At 35.7% G+C, this 21,766-nt stretch overlaps 1 protein-coding gene across 2 annotated transcripts in view; it reads right to left on the bottom strand.

Moving 5' to 3' along the window:
- DIAPH3 (diaphanous related formin 3) overlaps positions 1-21,766 on the bottom strand; it is a 255,482-nt gene that overhangs the window by 99,923 nt on the left and 133,793 nt on the right. For both annotated transcript variants that reach the window (XM_087756729.1, XM_087756731.1), the window contains 2 exons: positions 16,394-16,633; positions 12,027-12,156 (listed from right to left, as the gene is read on the bottom strand). In XM_087756729.1, coding sequence (XP_087612855.1) covers positions 12,027-12,156; positions 16,394-16,633 — 370 coding nt within the window. The remainder of the gene's footprint in view (positions 1-12,026; positions 12,157-16,393; positions 16,634-21,766) is intronic.

The raw sequence follows: 21,766 nt of genomic DNA, 5'->3' as shown, positions 1-21,766 counted from the left end.
AATCCAATTTAGTGAAAACAGATGAAAAAAAATCAAATCTGTAAATATAATCATCTCTTCAACAAAAAGATCACATGAGATACTTGCCAACCTTCCCTTGTGCCCCTCTAGAAGACATGGTATAAAATCTGAAGGGACATAGAAGAATGGAAGAAGAGAAAAAAAAAATCCCTAACTTTGACCCCCAATCCTGAGAGGATTCAAATATAAACCCAAGCCAAATTGAAGTAAGCAGCTTGCATGATAGTTTGGAAAAAAGGTGAAAGAGTAGGGTTTTGAATGTTAGTGAGCCCACAAAACCAAGATGTTCATTCAATACAATGGATATGTGCCTGAACACTCTCTCACTTATACCTTCTGAACTCTCATATCCCTTTTCTAAAAAGGTTCCTGATATTTTTATAGGCAATAATTAGATTTCCTCACCTCCTGCCTTTCAGGGTTAAAACAATTGTGTTCTTAAAGTTTCCTCTCTTGATTCAGGTTTTCTAATACCATGATTATTCCATAAGCGTCTTCACCTGCTTCTGTTTTAAAACTCTTCTGCATAGTATTTCAGGTCATGACTCACCAGCTCTTTTAATGTTTGCATTAGTATTTCTACAGTTCTACTGGTAATACCTTATATGATTATCTTATGATAAAATATCCTTTCTTCCTTGACCAAAGCTCTTATTGCAGTAGCAAGATGCATGATCTTGTACTTCATACTATCAATGTTCATTTCTTTTACTCTGCTTCCTCAGCATCATTCAGTGATGACAACCTGATCCTCCTCTCGAGCTGGCAAAGCTGTCTAACCCTTTGTCAGATATACTTATTGGTTCAATACCACAATTTTATTTTTTTGCCATATTCCTTTTAGACAGTACTTGATGTTTCTTCCACTTTTTATTCTAATGAGTATTCTCCCATTTTACATTATAACAAATGCTTTCCTGAAGTCAACATAATTTCCTGTGTCAAAAAAGGAAAATAAATTGTCAAAGCTAGCAGATTAGTCTACTACCAATAAATTTGTTTTCATTTTATGCTACTCTTGTTAACCTCCACATGTTTGATTATTCTTTCCTCTATAAATTTCATATCATTAAGGTTAGATAGAGAGATGTGTAATTGCCCAAATCATTCTTTTCTCATCAGTTTCTTAAACATTCTATAGTCACACAACATTACTATAGCCACAGTAAAACCTGGTAAAAAATATACTTACTAAACTTTTAGTTCAGTATCTCAGTTATCTTAGAATGCAGAAATGGAAACTGGTATTTACAATATGAGAATACAGTACTCCGATTTTTTTCTTTCAAAAAATTTCTACGGAGACATTTTGCTACCCTCTTCCTCATCCCCAGATCATTATTCTTGCTTAAAATTAAAGCAATATTTCAGCTAGTTCTGAGACTACACCTGCTTTATCTTAAATCCTAGAAATAATTCTCCAAAGCAAAGCAATACTACTTGAGTGCTCTCTCATTTATATTGCTGTAAACCTGCTACTTTTTGCAATAGATATTTCAGCTGATGTTTCAGAAATCCTACGTGCTGCCCAAACTGTATGACAATTTTCTTGGATGGTCACAATCTCCATATGAAGAGAGTCTTCCTCTTGCCTACGCATACTTTGCTTCCCTTGTGCTGTTCTGGCCCCTATATTCTGAGGGGAGTGAGTGATGGTGACAAGCTGATCTCTAGCCTGATGCAGAAAACTATACCATATTATATAAAAAAAAAAAATCTGAAAATATACTATTGCTTTTTCTATTTGAACTTCATACTGGACTGATGGACAGAGTTTACTGAATAATTCTCTAAAATTGCCAATGTATTATTGATGCAGCACTTAAATGACAAAATATAGCTTAAAAAAAACCCAAAAAACCCAACCAAAAAACCTTCTTTATTGTCAGATGGTTTAGAGCACTAACAAAGAAATATTCCAGAGGCAAAATATTAGGTTAGGTTTCTGTAAACACCAGCAAAAGGCTGAAATATCTATTAACAGTGGAATAAGATCTAATTGGATACACTGATTCTGTGTCACAGAAGACTGAAAATACAATATTTATGCTTCATTTCTACCAAGATGACGTTTTCTCGTCTTCTACATTTTCTGGCTTTCTTGTCTTTCTTTTTCAAGTATGTCTGTGTAACAGGTGTATACAATACTCTTGTTGAAACCTTTTCTCCCCAAAGCTCTGACAATGCAATTGCCTCTTGAGCCCTCAGACTTTCCCTTCTGTAGCCAAAGCAGACAAGAGTTGCACACATGAAAGAAGCAGCTCTCTAAGCAGGATTTAATTAATTTTCTCCTATTTTAAATTCAAATATGAGCACACAAGTGTAGTGTAATTGGTAAACAATGCATAAGCATTTCTGTACCCAGTTCTCTAGTAATAATAGCACTATCATCAGTAGGAATAGGCCTCAGACCTTATACTAACTGTGCCCTATACTACCTACACATGACCCCGGCCTGCTAGACTTGTTATAGACTTCTTTTGAGAACCTCCTGGGTGAAATGTGGCCTGACACCACATGTCTCTTTTTACAATGTACAGTTTAAGCTCAAAACTTGAAAATATGAGCAAAAGTTGAAAACAGAAACCCCCGAATGAAAAACAATTCACTGATGGTCACTTATTCATCACTGGATTGCTATTGAAAGACAGAAGAGGCTGCTAAGGCAAGGGGAAAAATTGACCAAGCAACAGGATATGACACCTGCCACAGCATGGGGAAGTAACATCCCCCAGTGTTGCACAGTACAAAATGATATGGTGCCGTGGTGGACTAAGAGCTGCCAAGAGACAGAATCATCTTATAAAAGAAGAAATCAAATTTGGAGGAGGGAAGAGAAAGACGACCCCCGCATCAGTTGCAGCTCCCCTCACTGAAGAGCTCTTGAGCCTCATCACCTCGACCCTCGGGGGCCCAGACCATGAAGTACTTTGCTGACTGCAGTGTATTGTATATTCACAGCTAATTTAGGATACGGTTGTTAATAACTAACTGCTTTGAATACGCGGTGATAGTGATTAATAATGATTAAGACTGAACCATTAGCATGAAATGTTAATGAATATCAGTCTAGTAAAGTTTAAAACAAAAGTTTAAAACCAGCCAGATTTATCAGTCTTCTAAACAATCCCATCACTGCAATCTCTAACCCCCTGAGACAGAGATATAGCTAGCAAGAGAGACAAGACCACACATACAGATATATGCACTTGCAACACTTCCCTACTCATTAAAATTAAACTTTCTCACCTTCAAGGGTCTATACATCTGCACAATGATTTCAGGTTTTCTATTCCATTGCCCTTTTTGCCATTTTAAGGTTTCTCTTCCAAACGATTTCTGCATAACCCATTTGATATTTTTTCTTTGTCTTTTAGCAGATATCTATATTTTTTCCCCTATAGACTATCAATAATATTCTATTTGTCTTAATCTCACTATCACTTAAAAACGCTACACAGCAATGAAGTCTCTCAGTAACATCCAGGTATTTATACCCAGTTGAATAAATATGAAATTAAAAGTATTGAACAGCTTTATCTGAATCCTGATCTGTCTACAGATCGAACTGTCTACATGTTTAAATAACTGGGGGCTCAAGGACTGCACCAGGTATTGGCCATGATACTTAACTGTTGGATCACTGGAAGACGATAGAGAAAGCAAGCTACGTTCATGGACTACTTACATACTTCAATATCATATTAGAAACTGAAGTGCTGTTTTGGTAAATATGTGCAAATACCCAAACTCTTGCTTAATATTTGATTTGCTAATTCATGCTTCTGAGAGATGCATATATTCCTATGCCCTAAAGAAAATAGAATATTTCACTTAGATTTCAGTAGTTCATTGCATAATTGTTTCTTAAAATTACTCGCCAGATAACAGTCCTGTGCACAACTTAAAGTCACAAACATTAAAAGAAATAAGAGATTATTTGCAATAAATATGTAACAGTATTGGACATGTTCCATTAGCTTTTAAAACCAAAATTTTTGTATTGTGAAATGCACTCAGAAAAAAAAAAAAAAAAATCACAAGAAGGTATGTTTAATTACTTGTTTTCAACCAGGCTCAATTAATTATAAAACGGTTCAGACAGGAATATGGTTAGTCTGTAGTGTGCTGATATAGGACGTGTGTCCCAATAAAGCAAGAGTTGTTGATCCATTACAGGTATAAACAGGGGTAAAAAAAAAAAAAAAATCAATAAACACAAAATTGTAGAAATATTTAAAGGTATATTTAAACCACAGCACCATGAATTTCCCATGAATTTCCTTTTGCAAATAATGCCCCTGGTATGGTATCTTAAAAGCTGGAATAGCACATTTTTATGTCTTAATGGTACATTTCTGGTAAATAGAGATAAATACTTTTAGCCTAAGATTTTCAAGATTAAAACACAAGTTCTCTTCAAATCATTTCAAAAAACAGTAGCCACAAAATAACATGCTTTTTCAGTCTTGTATAAGAATTTCTTTCACACAATTTAGAGCTTGAAATAGTCTTCTAATTTAAGTACTGCATTCATGGACAAATATTTACTTTCTAACTTCCTCTATTGTTTAGTGCTCTAAAATATTGTAAAATTAATTGCTAAAAACATTACAAGTTTTCTCAGTCTTGACAACAAAAAGCAAGAAAAAAGATGTCTTTTTAAAATTTCTTATTCTTTTTAAACAATGGTATCTCAAAACCCTTTTTCCATATGGAATTCTTTGTCTGTCATTACTTTGTTATAGCTCAGTATTTATTTTAAGGCTAATACCATTACTTTACAGTTAATAGGAGTCTTGTCTGAAAGCCAAATCAACCCAAAACTTCAGTTCCTATTACTGTTTATCTCTGGAGACATAAAATTTAGTATTTGCTATTTTAAGCACCACATTTATATAATCATTGTTATAAGCAATCTAACTCCATCTTAAAGTATATAGTTGCTTTTTTCCACCAAGGAAAACACGTTCCAGGAAAGCAATTCTGTAACCTTACTCTTTTGATAGTTAGGCACATTGATCTAATTTCTAAACTAATTTCTACTTTTGGTAGTGTAATGAAGTGAAATATTTTTCTCTTCTTTATTACCCCCACACCCACATTTTAGTCCTCTTCCTGATTGTGATATTCTACCCTCCCTCTAACAACCAACAGCTCTTAATTTTGTCTCATCACCTCATTTCACTAGGACATTTCTACTCCTGGTAATAGTAAATCTTTACTGAAGTAAATCTTTAGAAATAACAATAGGTACAACTGTTCCCCAAAAAAGCAAGTTCCTTTACAAAATTAAGTATTGCATTCTTGTTTATACAGTTATTTCACTAATTCTCATTTTGTCCAACTTTGACAGTCATTTTCCATGGGCATAAAATCAAATTCTTTACTATGACAAAATTGCTGAAATTAAGTCCACATTTCTTCTAAGATTTTTTTTCATTTGGTATAAGGAATTCTTAGTTTATTTAGCTGTCTCTATACTAACTTACAAGAGTATTCAATAGCTCTTCTAAAGCATACATTGGCTTCTTTCCATATAAACTAAGGCATAAGATATGTTTGATACCTCCCTTGGGTCCTGTCTTGATATGCAACCAACAGGATCACATACCAAGAAAATAGAAGTTCTCATAGGTGCCGCAATAGAGTGATTTCCACACAGAGGATAAACCCTGTGTTTTCACTGTGAGGTTGATTCCTGAAATTTTGTGTCTATTACCACTAGATTTTGAGTTACAGCCCTGTGAGTACCAGAAAGTTGCAACATAAGCCATTTGTTACGTTATTCTCTGCCGTTCATGGAAATCTCCGAATAGCTACTTTCAATTGTATTTCATAAACCTAAATATAAAAAAAACCCCTAACAAAACCAGACAAATTGTTTATCTTAAGTGAAGCTACCTACCTAATAGCTGAATTAATTAAATTAACATGTGAGAACGAACAATGGTACTGTTCCTTTTTCAGTTCTCTGAAAAACTCTTTTTACTTTCTTTCTGAAGAGCCATCAAAAAAGAAAATCCAGGTAACAGGTACAGAATAAAAAAATGGACCTCTGGTTGGTAGCAAGTCTCCTGGTTATTCTTCATAGCCATCATTCTTGAAAACTATCATTTAAGGCAGAGAAACATCCCATACATAACAGAAAATCTGAAATAGGAAAAAAAAACCTTTCCTTTTGACATATAGATTGCCTATAGCATATATATTAATATTGTTCTTTCATGCTGTCCTAATGTTTTTAAATGTTGTAGGTGGGGGTGTTCTGGTTTTTAATTAATATAGATTAAACTTCACATTTATATTTTGGTTCCTAGATTTTTTTTTTAAAGTGAAATTAATTATCTATGAAAAAAATTGAATAAAGTTTCAAAAATGAGAAAATGGATAAGTTATTTGTAAAGTGACAATGAGTTACTGACTTTTAGAGGAAGGAAAACCTGCAGTTTTATATTGTTATTAAAATATGAAAGGAAGACTTTATACACTGCTATGCGTAAGGTCTGTGTAAATTAGAGTCAATCAAATAAAACAGCAGCCTGGATAAATGCAATATAAATCTTTACAATACCATAAAATAAGAAATTAGTAAAGTGTACTAAATCACCAAAATATTTCTTGTCTGGAATACTAATAGAAAAGCAGGAAAGTCATTATGTTTAAAAGAAGAGACAGCTTTAATTATATGAATCTTCAGGAACTGTCATATCAGTAAGCTCATTAGCTGCAATGAAAGTTCCTCCTGCTGATCTAAGAGTACTTAAAAAACAGGATTTGTTATACTTCAAAGCAAAAAGGTATCTTTAATTCATGTACTGTAACAGTGAATTAAGCCTACTTCTAGTATCACAAAAGTAGAAACTAAAACTTTAGCACTTAATAGAAAAAACAAATTAAATACCCTGAAGTAAACTACAATTGCATAGGTCACATGTCCCTTGCTGCTTGCCTGTCAAAGTTATATTTTAAAAAATTAAATTTTATTTTTCTAATGCAATAATTAATTTACATACTGTGAATATTTTATCATTTACAAAATACCATAAAATACATGTTAGCTTCACAACTAACAGACCTTGTCACTGCTCTTGAAGTCTTGCAAGCTATGTTAGCAGCTTACTGTACGACAATTATTGGACAATATTTAATGAAATGAAAGGAGCAAGAACGTTTCTTCTAAAAGGGATAAAAAGAAAATGAGTTGATAAACATTGTAGTGTTCTAATGTTCGCCATTTTGAATCAGAAATAACTAGAGAGAAGTTTTAAGAATGAGCAAGTACAAAATAAAAAAAGATACAAGGTATGCTACAAATAGGCTGGCTGATACAAGGACAGTCATTTGAAGGAAGTATTCTAAAAAGTGTCTTTTAAGTAATATGTTTTATGAAACTTGTAGAGGATTCAAGTCACTTGATGGTGATCAAACCAAAACCAATAAATGCATAGTATAGTTCCATTTTTATACAGTGTGTTCAACTTAGTTTTCTCTTATTATTGTGCGAGTGGCATTTACGCATCTTTCTCCTACATTCATTTTGATTTATAATTTAAAGGGCACTTGCAAATAATACCTTTATGTCACACGTAAAATTTGAAATTATTGTATTTGCAGGGAGGAATATGCAGACAAGAAATAAAAGCAGACCAATAAAAAAAATTGCTTGCAACAAAGGTATAGGAGAAAAGAATATTCTTATAAAACTTAATTGATTTATTCTTGGGAATTACGCTTCAAAATTACTTCAGAGCACAAAGTTCAGTGAAACCATGAAGAGAATGGCATTCCACCACCTCTATAAGGCCCTAACCTTTGCTAGGACAAAAGGCAGAGAAAAGGATTTAGAAATAAATACTAGAACAAAATACAACCAATGGAGTTCATAGAGAAATTCAACATTATATTAGTATTATACAAAACCAGAAAAGAATGATGTATCTCCTCACCCAACAACTCTGACCGAAGCAGCATATATGTAAACAGAACCTTCCTATTGGATGACAGGAAAAACTCAGGCTGGCTAACTTCCTTCTGTACTATCAGCAGCCTGTAGCCCTTAGATGTAACTTTTGGATCCAGTGGTTTTCCACATATACTGGAAGTCTGAACTGCCTCCAATAAATACAACCTACGACAGATTATTCTTGTTAAGCACTAAGTACAGTTTCTTGGAATGGAGGAGATGCTCTAAGCCCTCAACACCAAAATTCTGTTCTAACACAACCAGTATTTCTTCTGGAATAAGCATATTTGACTGGATGATCATCAAGATAAAAGATTTTTGATGCCTTCCGCTCTACCACTCTCCCTAGCAGCCATAACGATGCCTTGTAATATCTGCTGTGTTTCCCAGCTCACTGTAGAAGCCTCAATACAAATCATTCTTGGTCAACTTGTCAGTCTTCATCAGCGTATCAATAAGTTACATCAGACCAGGTGAGCCCATTATGTTGGATATGGCTGACCACAACCACAGATTCACAGATTTTTCTGAACTGACCTTTTGGTAAGCACAAGCAAAAAAAGCCACCACATTAAAAATTCACTGTGTAAAAGTTGGTGCATATTAAATCGACTTGCTTCATAAACATATACTTCTGCAAAAGTACTAAAAGGTTTAAAAAAAAAAAAAAAAAACATGAGTTGCAGTCTTTGGGATCTGATTTTCCAAAATTCCAGTGCAGGAGTCTTTCAAAACAAAGCGGAATTCTGCAGGTAGGAAAACAACTGTAAACAAACACACTGATATGCTAATCTGTTAAAGACATCCTAAGCCTTTGTCTTTTTCATACAGTAAAACTGAAATGCAAAATACATAGAATCATAGAATCATTAAGGTTGGAAAAGATCCTTAAGATCATCGAGTCCAACCATTAACCTAGCACTGCCAAGTCTACCACTATACCATGTCCCTAAGCACCACATCTACCCGCTTTTAAATACCTCCAGGGATGGAGATTCAACCACTTCCCTGGGCAGCCTGTTCCAATGCCTGACTGCCCTTTCGGGGAAGAAGTTTTTCCTAATATCCAACTTAAATTTTCCCTGGTGCAGCTTCAGGCCGTTTCCTCTAGTGCTATCCCTTGTTACTAGGGAGAAGAGACCAACCCCCACCTCACTACAACCTCCTTTCAGGTAGTTGTACAGAGCAATAAGGTCTCCCCTCAGCCTCCTCTTCTCCAGACTAAACAACCCCAGCTCCATCAGCCACTCCTCATAAGACTTGTGCTCTAGACCCTTCACCAGCTTCCTTGCCCTTCTTTGGACATGCTCCAGTACCTCGATGTCCTTCTGGTAGTGAGGGGCCCAAAAGTGAACACAGTACTCGAGGTGCGGCCTCACCAGTGCCTCCCTGATCCTGCTGGCCACACTAGTCCTGATACAGGCCAGGATGCCATTGGCCCTCTTGGCCACCTGAGCACACTGCTGGCTCATGTTCAGGTGGCTGTCAACCAACACCCCCATGTCCTTTTCTGCCAGGCAGCTCTCCAGCCACTCTTCCCCAAACCTGTAGCGTTGCATGGGGTTGTTGTGACCGAAGTGCAGGACCCGGCACTTAGCCTTGTTGAATCTCATACAGTTGGCCCCAGCCCAATGATCCAGCCTGTCCAAGTCCCTCTGTAGGGCCTTCCTACCCTCCAGCAGATTGACACTTCCACCCAACTTGGTGTCGTCTGCAAACTTACTGAGGGTGCACTCGATCCCCTCATCCAGATCGTTGATAAAGATATTGAACAGGACTGGCCCCAATACTGAGCCCTGGGGAACACCACTCGTGACCGGCCACCAACTGGATTTGGCTCCATTCACCACCACTCTCTGGGCTCGGCCGTCCAGCCAGTTTTTAACCCAGCGCAGAGTGCACTCATCCAAGCTGTGAGCAGCCAGCTTCTCCAGGAGAATGCTGTGGGACACAGTGTCAAAGGCCTTACTAAAGTCCAAGTAGACAACATCCACAACCTTCCCCTCATCCACTAAGTGGGTCACCTTGTCATAGAAGGAGACCAGGTTAGTGAAACAGGACCTCCCTTTCATAAACCCATGCTGGCTGGGCCTGATCCCTCGGTTGTCCCGCACGTGCCGCATAATGGCACTCAAGATGATCTGCTCCATGACCTTTCCTGGCACCGAGGTCAGGCTGACAGCCCTGTAGTTCCCTGGATCCTCCTTCCGACCCTTCTTGTAGAGGGGCGTCACGTTTGCTAACTTCCAGTCATCTGGGACCTCCCCTGTTGGCCAGGACTGCTGATAAATGATGGAGAGTGGCTTGGCCAGCTCCTCTGCCAGCTCCCTCAGTATCCTCGGGTGGATCCCATCTGGCCCCATGGACTTGTGAGCATCCAGGTGGAGGAGCAGGCCGGTGACTGCCACCTCTTCGACAACTGGAGCTTCATTCTGCATACTATCTCCATCTCCCAGCTCAGGGGCCTGAAAACCCCAAGGATGAACAGTCTGACTATTAAAGACTGAGGCAAAGAAGGCATTAAGTACCTCAGCCTTCTCCTCTTCCTTCGTGGCAATGTTTCCTTTCACATCCAACAAAGGAGGGAGATTCTCCCTGGCCCTCCTTTTGTCTCATAATACACTGCAGTAAATTCAGTATATAAACTTGAAAACATGGTCATTGATTTTCACCCTACAACGTACTAAGTAAGATCAAAGATTCATCTAGTCAATAGCAGATATCTAAAAAAGAACAGAAAACCTGGACTAACTGATAATTTTACTGGCTATTGTTTGAAAAGTCAGTGTTTTATACCTCAGAAGCCTTACAGAAGACAATCGGCAGCTTCATGTCAGATGACTGTCTACACTGAAATAATGGCTTCTAATAAGGAACATTTTAGTCTTTCCAGCTGATATACAAAATTCTACCACAACAGAGCCATTAACATGCTAGTAATGGGGAAAAAAAAAAATAATCAGTGGTCAGTTAACACTGGCTTCTATGAAAATAATGCATAAAATACTGAATTTATACACAGCAGAAACTCCTTGTATTACCAGTACAAACAGTTAGATGAAGGGCTTGAAGCATTTGACAGCTATTTAAAAATACTTGAACTTCTAAGTGGTTATAATGCACCGACTAAAATTGGAAACTTTAAGAACCATGATAACAGAAAGCAAACTCCATGTGAATGACCACTATCTAAAGTTCTCTATCAGAAGCAGGCTTTGCAAAGCTGTAGATTGTGGCAGGGAGACTGAGTGAGGAATAAGAGTGACACTGTACAAAGCAATACAGATAAACACTGATATTCTCCAAACTGACATAAACTAAAAAATGATTAACTGAGACAGTCCATCCAATCTTCTTTTCCTGCAAAAGCATGACAGTGCTGAGGTGGCATCAATTTCTAACTCCATGCTTAGTCAGTTTAAATTACTTAAGCCATGGTAAAATATGGAGAAGGCACTCTTTATTAAGAAATTATCTGCAAAAAATCCGCTGCTGCTTATATTGAGATTTACCATATTCTATGCTGCATGATGAAGCAGTAAAAAGAGGAATTTATTTTTCCAGACTTCCAATGCTACTGTTGCATGAAAAACATACATGCAGGGAAGACAAAACTGTTCTGATTCATGTTTAGAAAAAAAATTAATTAAGTGATGGCAAGACAGCCTTTCTGCACTTCTGAATTAAAAGACACTGAGTGATTCTACTACACTTACCGTATAAAAGATTGCAAGTTGGAAATAGTTTAAGATCTGTTAATAGAATTTTATCTGTTAAAAGAATTTTTAAAATAGATCTATTTTGGACAATGATTCTAGATGATATATTAGAAGAAATGTAATGGGAAATTCTGCAGTAAATATTAGAGGACCAAACAATAGATATCTTCAAGAGTACTTGCAGCAGCTCAAATTACTGATCTATGATACAGACTATTAATGTCCATTTTTAAAATAATGTTAGTAAAAAATAAACAACATCTCACTTAAAAAACCTTGCAATGCAATCAGACTCAAAACTTTTAGTTAGTTATACAAACCTTTACTAGCTTTATCTAAATGCTGAAAATCCTCAACAAAATTCAGGACATCCTGATAGCTTTCTTCACACACTTCTACAAGAAAATGGAGCAATGTTGTTTTTTGATCTGCCGACTTCGTGTCCTTCAGCTAGACAGAAAAAAAGGAATGTTAAAACACTGAGAATAAGATTACTTCTGACTATTTTGATAATTAATATATATTACTAATTGTGAAGCCAAGAAAGGTAAGAAAAAAAGCTGTTGAACTGGTACAGTTCTTTTAAAGAAAACCCTAAGTAACGGGCTGTTTCATTTCCCCCCTTGCTAAAAATTCCTAGAAAGATTACATTAAATATTTTTTAATTCTACGCAATATTTGAGTTCTATGTTCACAAACAGTACACATTTGTCTTTTAAAAATGTAATTATTTAAGCAATATGGGAATACTTGCAAAACTGAGTAATGAAAGTATTAAAAAAAAAAAAATCAGAGCTAAATCAGCAAAATCTAACAATACATGATGCACATATTCACTCCATGACGTGATTTGCTTATGTGTGAAGCTAACTCTAGCCTAACACTATTTATGCAGGGGAAGCTACAACCTTAACCTGCACAAATTTTTCTTATCAATTCTCAATATGGCAAACAAGAGTTCGAAGGCTTCATTGTTTAAAAACTTCAACTTCAAAATTCTTAAGCACAAACTTTTCTTTCTGAACCCTTTATACATATAAAATTATTTTAAGCCCGATCATTTTAAAACTTGTGTCTACTTGTGCAAAAACAATAAAAATTGACAATTGGCGAACATTCATTTATACATTTCTATTGTAGTCTCCTGTTTGAGCTACTCTTTTAAATCATTGGAGAGATTTTTAGAAATAGAAAATGACAAATAATGTCATTTAAAAATGACTTCTCATATGAAAGTGTTTATTCACTACTTAAAAACTATTTCTGCATAAAACGATATAACAGAAAAAGTATACACATACATAGGCACTTACAAAGTATGCACACACACTAAAGGGCTGCTGCAATTGCACACAGACTTGTACATCTGAATATCGGGGGAAAAGCCTTTAGCGCAGTATTACAACTAGCACTAAACAAGTAGAAAACTCACGTTAGTTTGTTTCAACTTCAAGACTGTTCTTTAGTTTGGTTACCATGAAAAATACAAGTGATCAGCAATGCTCAATGACATAAGAGTAACTACAGCAACAAGGTAGAAAGGAAAAATTACCTTCCTTTCCAAAGACGGTTCAAAACCAGACAGAGAGCTATATGGGGATTACTTCTGAATAAGGAACTGAGAGCAAGATCAATCCCAATCTAAACATACATACACATTTATTATTTTTTTATAGTATATATTACCACAGTTTTCTCATGGCTGCAAACTGCTTATAAAGAGATTTTTTCACTCTTCTTGTGCTTCCCAATATCCTCTAAGATCACTTAAAGGGAATTTTATTGATCTAATTCAAAAAACAAATTAGAGTATATTGTTTGCTTTTCCCATACTGTATGTAAATTAAAATGGAGAATTTTAGATGGTGCTTATCACTGAGGTCGATATTTTATACTTCACTGTAAAAAGCCAGTGATTATTTTCAAAGATCAAAATTATATTATCTTAATAAATATGATGAGATATACTGGTCCATAAAGTATATTTTCTTCTTCAGACGAGCGGATTAATAATAATGTGAGACATAATTTCCAAAATAAACAGAAAATGGAACACAAATATATCAAAACCAAAAAATATATTCTAGCATCATTACTGTACGCGGTGTTATAAAATAAGTTACTTCTACTGTACTGGGAATCTCAGTGAGAAATGTCTCAATAATTGAAACATCACACAAAATTTCTACAATGTGACACTACTTAAAATACATGTAGTTAACAAAAGTTAGTTTTAAAAATAAACCAGTGTTATAAACATGCATAGAATTTTAATATATCAGTATTTAATAAATGATTGAATATTAGCATACCAATGTCATATCTCTCTTCTGAGAATATGCACGCATGTTCTCTGATGCAGAAGAACTATTACAGTTCAATTCTACAAGATGCAGGGAGAAGGCAAGATATGGAGTTGTCTTCTGCAAAGTGGATAGTTCATATAGTTCTCTGTACATACTTGGGCACCAATGAAGAAGAGCAAATAAATTGTATATTCTTCAAATATTATAGAAACCAACATCTTTGAAGGACAGAAGCCGCTGCAATTTTCTTAAGTTCTCGGAACCCCTGCTGAACACTGCTGTGCAGACCACCAAGCAGTCTGCAATTTGCAGCTTTCTAGTTTTGGGCCTTGAAGGAATATTGGTTTGGATGTTGCTTTTCCTGGTTTAATACTAATATTTTTAATAGTTGAACTAGTTTATTATTCTCAGAACAGAGGAGATTAAGCATTAACCAAGACACTACACATAGTTAAGAAAATCCCCCAAATTATACATACATAGTTTTACCTCTGTGTTTCCAGACAAAGTGATCTGTCTGTGTAAGACACAATTTCATGACCAGTGAAGGCTTGGCACTCACGGTCTTCCTAAATGAGGCCACAATTGGATGAGGTGAATTAGGAATTGGTGACTAGTACCCTGATACACATTGGACTGGATTGTCCAGAGTTACCTCCATAACCCAGCTGTTCAATACTGAAGCAAGCAAGAAAAATTTTAATAGAAATCAGATCTCAATTCTCCATCAAATCTGCTGATATACTGGAATATCACCACGTATCATGAAGGAAGAAAACTGTGGCTGATGTGCTGAATACCTGGGTCTTTTTCAGTATTTGTCTGGGATGATATAAAAATATAACATTCTCAGATGATACTGGTAGTATTAATTCACGACAAAGGTAGGATAGTAAATGCAAACTCCAGTGATTATCTCTCTGAAAATCTGTCATACTTCAAAAGAACTAGTAGCTGACTGTAGGTTGTACTTGTCCTGGGATATCGAGTTGCAGAGATCTGAAATCCTAGATTATCAAATGCATTTAATGCCAGAGCACTGTAGAGTTAGCCAGGACTTAAAGTGCATTTTCTGAAATTCTGCCTAGCCATTCACTCCTTACTTTCATTATCTGCACACATCAGTTCACTTTCCTATGTGTAGTACTTCATGGCAGTCTTCAAAATTTTCATCTTCTAGATCTTCAATTATTTCTCCAAGATAATTTTTGAATTTTGATCCTGCTCTGCAAAGTCTCTGTAACGATGACCTTCATATTGTTTTCACAAGTATACTTGTTTTATTGTTGCCTTGTGCATTAAAAATACAGACCTAGGACAGATTCTTCTAAAATCATACCTAAGAAGTACATGCACCCAACTGGAGAGAGAACCTTTAGCATCTTCCTTCTGAATATGTTTCTCAACAAATTGTACATTTAACTCAATAATTTCATCTACGCTGTATTTCTCTAGGTGGCTGATGCATGCTTAAATGTTTAGTTTAGACTACGGAAGGTATATAACTTATTCTCTATGAATATTTAAGTTATAGGTATCGCATTCAACACTCGAGAACCATAGAGGAAGAATTCTTCTGAAACATGGCAGAGTAAGGGTAATTATTTTAAAGCATGTAAGGGTTAACATATTGTATTTTCTCCATTGTGTAAAAAGATAAAGGAGCTGAGAGAAGACAAACAGTACATACAAACTTCCAAATAATTCCTTTCTCATAAGGACTATTATATACATGTGCACTCTGTGCAGATTTTGCAGTGACCTCCCAGAGGGCACAGGAAAAAAATTAAAACACTAAATAAGGGGAAGGCAATTAGCATCAGAATTGATTATAAATTAACACTCAGGAAAGTATAGATATCTTCTTGTATATACCTTATATAAAAGTTGAAAGAGTGAAAATGTAAGGAAAATTAGAAGAAACAGAGAACTGATGAAACTAAGCAACAACAAGAGAATCAGATAAGGAAAAATTTATGTAAAAGAGAAAACATAACTGTATTAAAACAGATTAAAATGTGACAGTCTTAGAAGTGCTCAGTCATGTAAGACTACAACACTACTATGGTCATAGTGATATGGTCCTTCCACAATCTTATTTAGTTTGGGATTTTTTGTTGGTTTGTTTTGTTTTCTTTTCAATTATTCCCTCAATATGGAATCTTCTAAAAGTTTAACTGCAAGCCAGTCTCAAGATGACCGTACACAGATTAGCTGTATTGTTCAAACCACCACCTAGTGCTAAGAATTATCAAACAAAAAACAAAAAACAACCAAAGAATTAACTGCAGGAAAAACATCAAACCAAGGTATTTACGTAGCGTAGTAAAAACAAATGAAAAAGTGAATGTAATACTCAACATGGACATTTCAAAACTCACTTTACATAGGGAGCTGAGACTATATCCAAAGGTTTGTGCATTCCGAGAACCTGCATTCATGTAGTTTCCCATTAACAGTACTAGTTCCAGCAGCTTGCTAAAGCTTTTACTCTTCTTTATCTCTTCACAGGCAGCACTGACAGCCATGATGTCAGGTTTGATGTTGTTCACCTGCTCCTCAAACTGAAGCTTAAAAAGAATAGCACTGAGCCGTGGCCGTAGTCTCTTCACGTTGCTCATCTGATTGAAAAGAAAATAGGAGATTTCCTTTAAAATTCATGCTACACTTTGGCACTGTACAAATGCATACAATCTGTAATGATTTATTGGTGTGACAGGCTTGAAGAAGCAATATATCTGCTATAACTGATAGCAAATGAACGAATGAATGAGAGACACTCGGGTAAGCAACTGAAATCCCATCTTGTGGTTAATACAAACTGCTCCCATCCTTTCCCAATAACTAGTATGTGTAAGCAATAAAAGATAAAGTGTCATCATATATCACATCTGTCAACTCATATACCAAATCCTATAAAACTAATCCAAGTTTATGACCCAGTAGTTGCAAAGTAATAAAAGTAGTTCACAAATTTTGTGTAACTCAGGATGTACCAAAACAAGGTAAATCTCATTTTCTGGTGCAAATATTTAAAAGCTGATTTCAGTAAGAGCTTACTATAAACTTGCAGGAAAACAACAGTTTTGAAAAATCTCAGCTGTGAAACACTTAATACAGCATACGTTAATATATACCAGTATTCATACCCTACTATATTACTGGACCGTATACAGTTAATTAGGTAAAGCAGAATGCTCCCAGGAAAAGAGTAGCTTCTGTAGATCATATGCAAAAGACTATGGTTTACTGGTCAGGGATTTTCAACAGAACTTTCAATCTTCCCATATAACTTAGGTCACTGAATTCCCACCCCAGAGATACTTTGCACATTATTTACTATACCCAAACAAAAAGACTCCAAATTTTACTGCTTCTTTAAATCAAGGAACATCGAATGCATTCAATAAATTTAATTCCTCCATCTCCCAAGTTTCCAATGTACTACTCATCCTTCCAACTCTATCACAGAAACCTTCAAACATTTTTCAGGTTCGGTATCACATACAGTCCCAGAAGCTTTCTGTCTTCCATTCTGGCTCCTTTTCTCCTACCAGCCATTATATGTTCCTTGCTTTTTCCTTCTTCCACAGCAGAAATCATGTTCTTTTCCTCCCTGCTCTGTAATTCTGCTTGCACATGAGAAACACAAGTCTCAAATTTTTCATTAGCTCTTCCCTTATTTTTCCCTATCCCTGTTTTCTCACCAATTTGATGAATTCTGTAAGACCTTCTTCCCCATACTTGAATTTTCCCTTCTCAAAGCAAGGTTCAAGACAATAATGCCTTGACAATTCCTGAAATCTTAAACCAGATTTTGGGTTTTTGGGGTTTTGTTTTTTAATAAAAAACATATGTTATGGTTTCCAGCTATTAGTACTTCTCAATGCAAGAAAACAAGCAATAATATTGGCACTTCTACAAAATAATAGGTTTCATATAGTGGCCTTAAAAGTTTGCCTTTAAATTGGAAATATCCTCCTCCAAAGCACAGTGATAACTAAGGTTTTACAGAATATTTCTCCACCCATATCTAGTCTATTAATGTAAAAATAGCTCTGACAGTTTGATGTTCACAAGTCATTTAGTGTTGATTATCACAATAGACTCAGTGAAAAGGATAATGGTGACACTCTTCATCCATTTCAGTGTAAAGGCAAAGAAGTTATCTTAAACTGATACTGAAGGCTGTCTAATCCAAACGGTTTGCTATAGAAGCAGAAGACAATGGAATTTACAGTCTATTTTATTGGTTTTACTGTGACAGTAGTAGAAAAGAAAATCAGGTAAGTTAACATTTTATGCTACTAAGCCACTTCTGCAATGCCTGCCTGGCAGTGCAACCACCTGATGATGTCCCACTGAAGTAAACATACCATTTGCATTTTAGTTCAGATAAGAAATCTTGAAGTAAAATGAGCAATCCTTTCCACTAACACCCTTTGGTTTGCATCACAGAGCAGAGCACACAGACAGGATGTCTTTCAGATGAAACTAGGTTGAAAAATCAACTCCACTACTGAGCTTTAGTCCACAGACGGCCTCCAGACTGGTCCTAAAGTAAAATACTGAAATGTATACAGTTTGAATGTTAGCTCAGTACCAGCTGTAGGCAGATATTCTGTACTCATCATACACTAAATAGCATCCAATAGTGTGGTAAAATTCTTACTTAAGAATGGGCGAGCAAGGACACTGGGACTTGAATTTAAATAGAACACTTCACAGTGAAATAGAAATGGAAATACCTAAAACCCACCTAAAATTAATGTAGTGCTCTTACTACTTTACACCTAATTTAGGAATAAATACCTAAAAAAAATTTAAGGTATTGGACAGAGGCAAGTGTCACAAAGTCATTCTCCAAGCTCAATCAGGAAGAATCAGTATTAACTCCTTTTCTTCAAACAAGTCACTTACCAGATTTATATGTGTACTACTACTATGCAGCATATTGAGAAGAATATTCTTAATTTAAAATTTTGTTCTCCATTCAGGGAAAATTTGAAACTAGACTAGAAAAACACAAAACTCCATTGAAATTATCTAGATTTTTAATATTTATCTCTACTCAGGGTGCAATAGAGACGATTATTAATATCAAACCATGGGAACTAACAAAATAAAGTGTAAGTTTTATTGATTTTAAATGGTACCAAACTCAAGACACTACAGAACCAGCAGATGATTAATCATTTATTGACTCTTGGCTTCTCAGACAGGCAGATTCTTGAAACTGAAATAATCAGGTACTTTAGATCACAAAGATGTGTTGCACAAACATGAGCAAGCACATACGCATGAAAGATGTTTTCATCAGAACCAGTCGAACTACAACAAATCAAGAAGTTCAGTATGTAAGTCTTAAGGATGAATGCAGAAATATGCAATCTAAAAAATCAGAAAGAGAAGCATGTACCAGATACACAACAGAAATGCCACTAAGCTTTTTTTTATTATTGTTTTTTAAACACTCTGAAATTCATACTTCATGTACAACACGTTGGTACTATTTGTTTACCTGTTCGCTAAGTCAATAACTGAGAAGGGAGGAGATTGAGAGCTCCCTTAGCCATATACGGCTTTCTTTGTGACATGTAGTCTACAAACATATTAAAACTGTAGAATCCATATACCTTATCATAAGAGATGCTAAGATTTTAAGTGTCATGATGTCGTGTTGAGAGGCTTATGTTCATGCCCTATACTTTTTTATACGCAGCATATAAGTACATAAGTCTACTTATGTCCTTATAGTGGAATCCTGAAAATAGACAATCTGAATAGCTAAAAAGGGAAGTTGAAGTACAAAGCTAAAGAGTGAGTGGACTACACATGTCAGAGAACTCAGTGTATGGGTAATGAATTGTTCTATTTCTCAAGTAATAGTCCTCAAGAATGTTCTCACTATGTGCAAGTCCAAATGGGAACAGACAACTGAGTCGAGCTATCCAGCAGTAGCTCTCAGAGCCTGTTATCCAACAGCAAAGAGAGGTTTTTCTCTCAAATACAGCATAAATCAGAAAATACCTGCAAGAGTGTGTCACCTGGTAAAAGTATACTTTCACTGTCTGCTTTGTTGATGTCAAGTAAAGGAACATATCTTAAAAGTTACACTGACATTACATCTTGAATATGATTCATTCTTACCACAAGCTCATAGAGAAAAAACACTGCAAGGATTCCAGTTTCACCATATAGCTTCCTTAAAGGATCAACAGTGCCGAGGCTGTCAGACCACCCGAAAGTGTTCCCATGCAAAAAGTAAAATATCAGTTACAGCCAAGCCGACTAAAAGAGTAAACTGGAAGGGTATCCCCTGTGGAAAATGTATGGTTTTCATCACTGCAGCATCAGTGAGCTCTACAGAGTGCATAGGTAAAAAGTGTGAATTCCTAACACTTTAGACTCAGGCACTTGAAAAGCAGAAAAAAAATTTCCAGTAAGGAAGAACTAATACCTTAATAGACCTTTTATCACATGTTTAAAGAAGAAAAAAGAACACCCTGCTCAATTTGAAATGGGAAGTCAACATGCCCAAATCTTAGTGAAGACCACAAGCGTTCTGGAAAGACCAAACATTATTTCAGTGTATGGGAAGTCAATCCATGATAATGGAACAGTATTTTTGTTCAGATGTTTTTTATGGCTATGTGGAAACAGCCACACTCTTTTTCCCAAATAAATGATAATAAAGTCAAGAACCACCAACTCAAAATTAAAATTACTTATGAGAAATCAGAAAGTTTTTATGCTTACAATGTGGATATGTGTACATGCAAACAATTGAACTGATGACTTTTCAGCCTTACTAGCACTGATAGAGGGCACATCCTGCTACTCTATTTTTCCAGCTTCAACTATAAACAGCTTGAATTTGCACCACGGACTCAATTTCTTGCAAATCAAAGATTTTCCTAAAGGTTATTCAGGACAGAAGAGAAGGGAGTGTACTATAAGTGACACAGGGACAATACCTACCAATTACCTCCTAGCTGCACACAGGTAGCCTTCTCTTGTCTTGTGGATGACAGTGCACTGATATACAGTGCAGAAAATCCCTGGTACTGTTTTTGATGGCATTATGTTCAACAAAGATGGGCCAGCAAGGCCAGTCTGCAGATCTCAGAAATGGGGGCATTCCTTTTGAATACTCCAGAAGTCACCTGTCTTATGAGAAAGCCCAAAATTGCCAATGGGGGCTACAACACAGCTGTCAAAACAAGCTGAGTTTACAGTCTGCATGCTGAAATTCACAGATTGCTATGTTCTACTATGACAAGAAAGAGGTGATTCTTTTGTCTTATCCAAAAAATGCAATTAGATTTACTGACATCTTGATCAAAATGGAATGCAGAGACAGCCTTTGTTTCTCCAAGTTGAATTTAGACAATAGTGTTTTCCTAAAAAGGAACCATCCAAGAGTGGGAGGGTCTGAATTTTCCAAATTCTTCTATTTTTAGCGGACCTAACAGATGTCAGAAAAGCTATTTTCATTAAAAGGTACACATGGAGCAGATGCCACTAGACTGAAAAGCTTTCCTCATGGGAAACCAAGTCTAGAGTTTAATATAGGTAAAAATCCTCTGTAAAACCACTAATTCAGCTAGATAGAAAAAATAAACAAACTTATACCAGAAGTCAAGGGCAGAAGTCATTGAGGAATTTAAAATAGAATAATAAAATATCAAACCAAATGGAGAAAAGTTTCTAAAAGTAAAACAGATCTAGCTGTATTTCGGATGGAAAAATCT

Source organism: Nipponia nippon, unplaced genomic scaffold, assembly GCF_047370975.1.
Source record: "Nipponia nippon isolate SJK-2023a ecotype South Korea unplaced genomic scaffold, ASM4737097v1 scaffold_2, whole genome shotgun sequence".
Taxonomy (NCBI): Eukaryota; Metazoa; Chordata; class Aves; order Pelecaniformes; family Threskiornithidae; genus Nipponia; species Nipponia nippon.
This window is presented reverse-complemented; position numbering and strand designations above follow the sequence as displayed.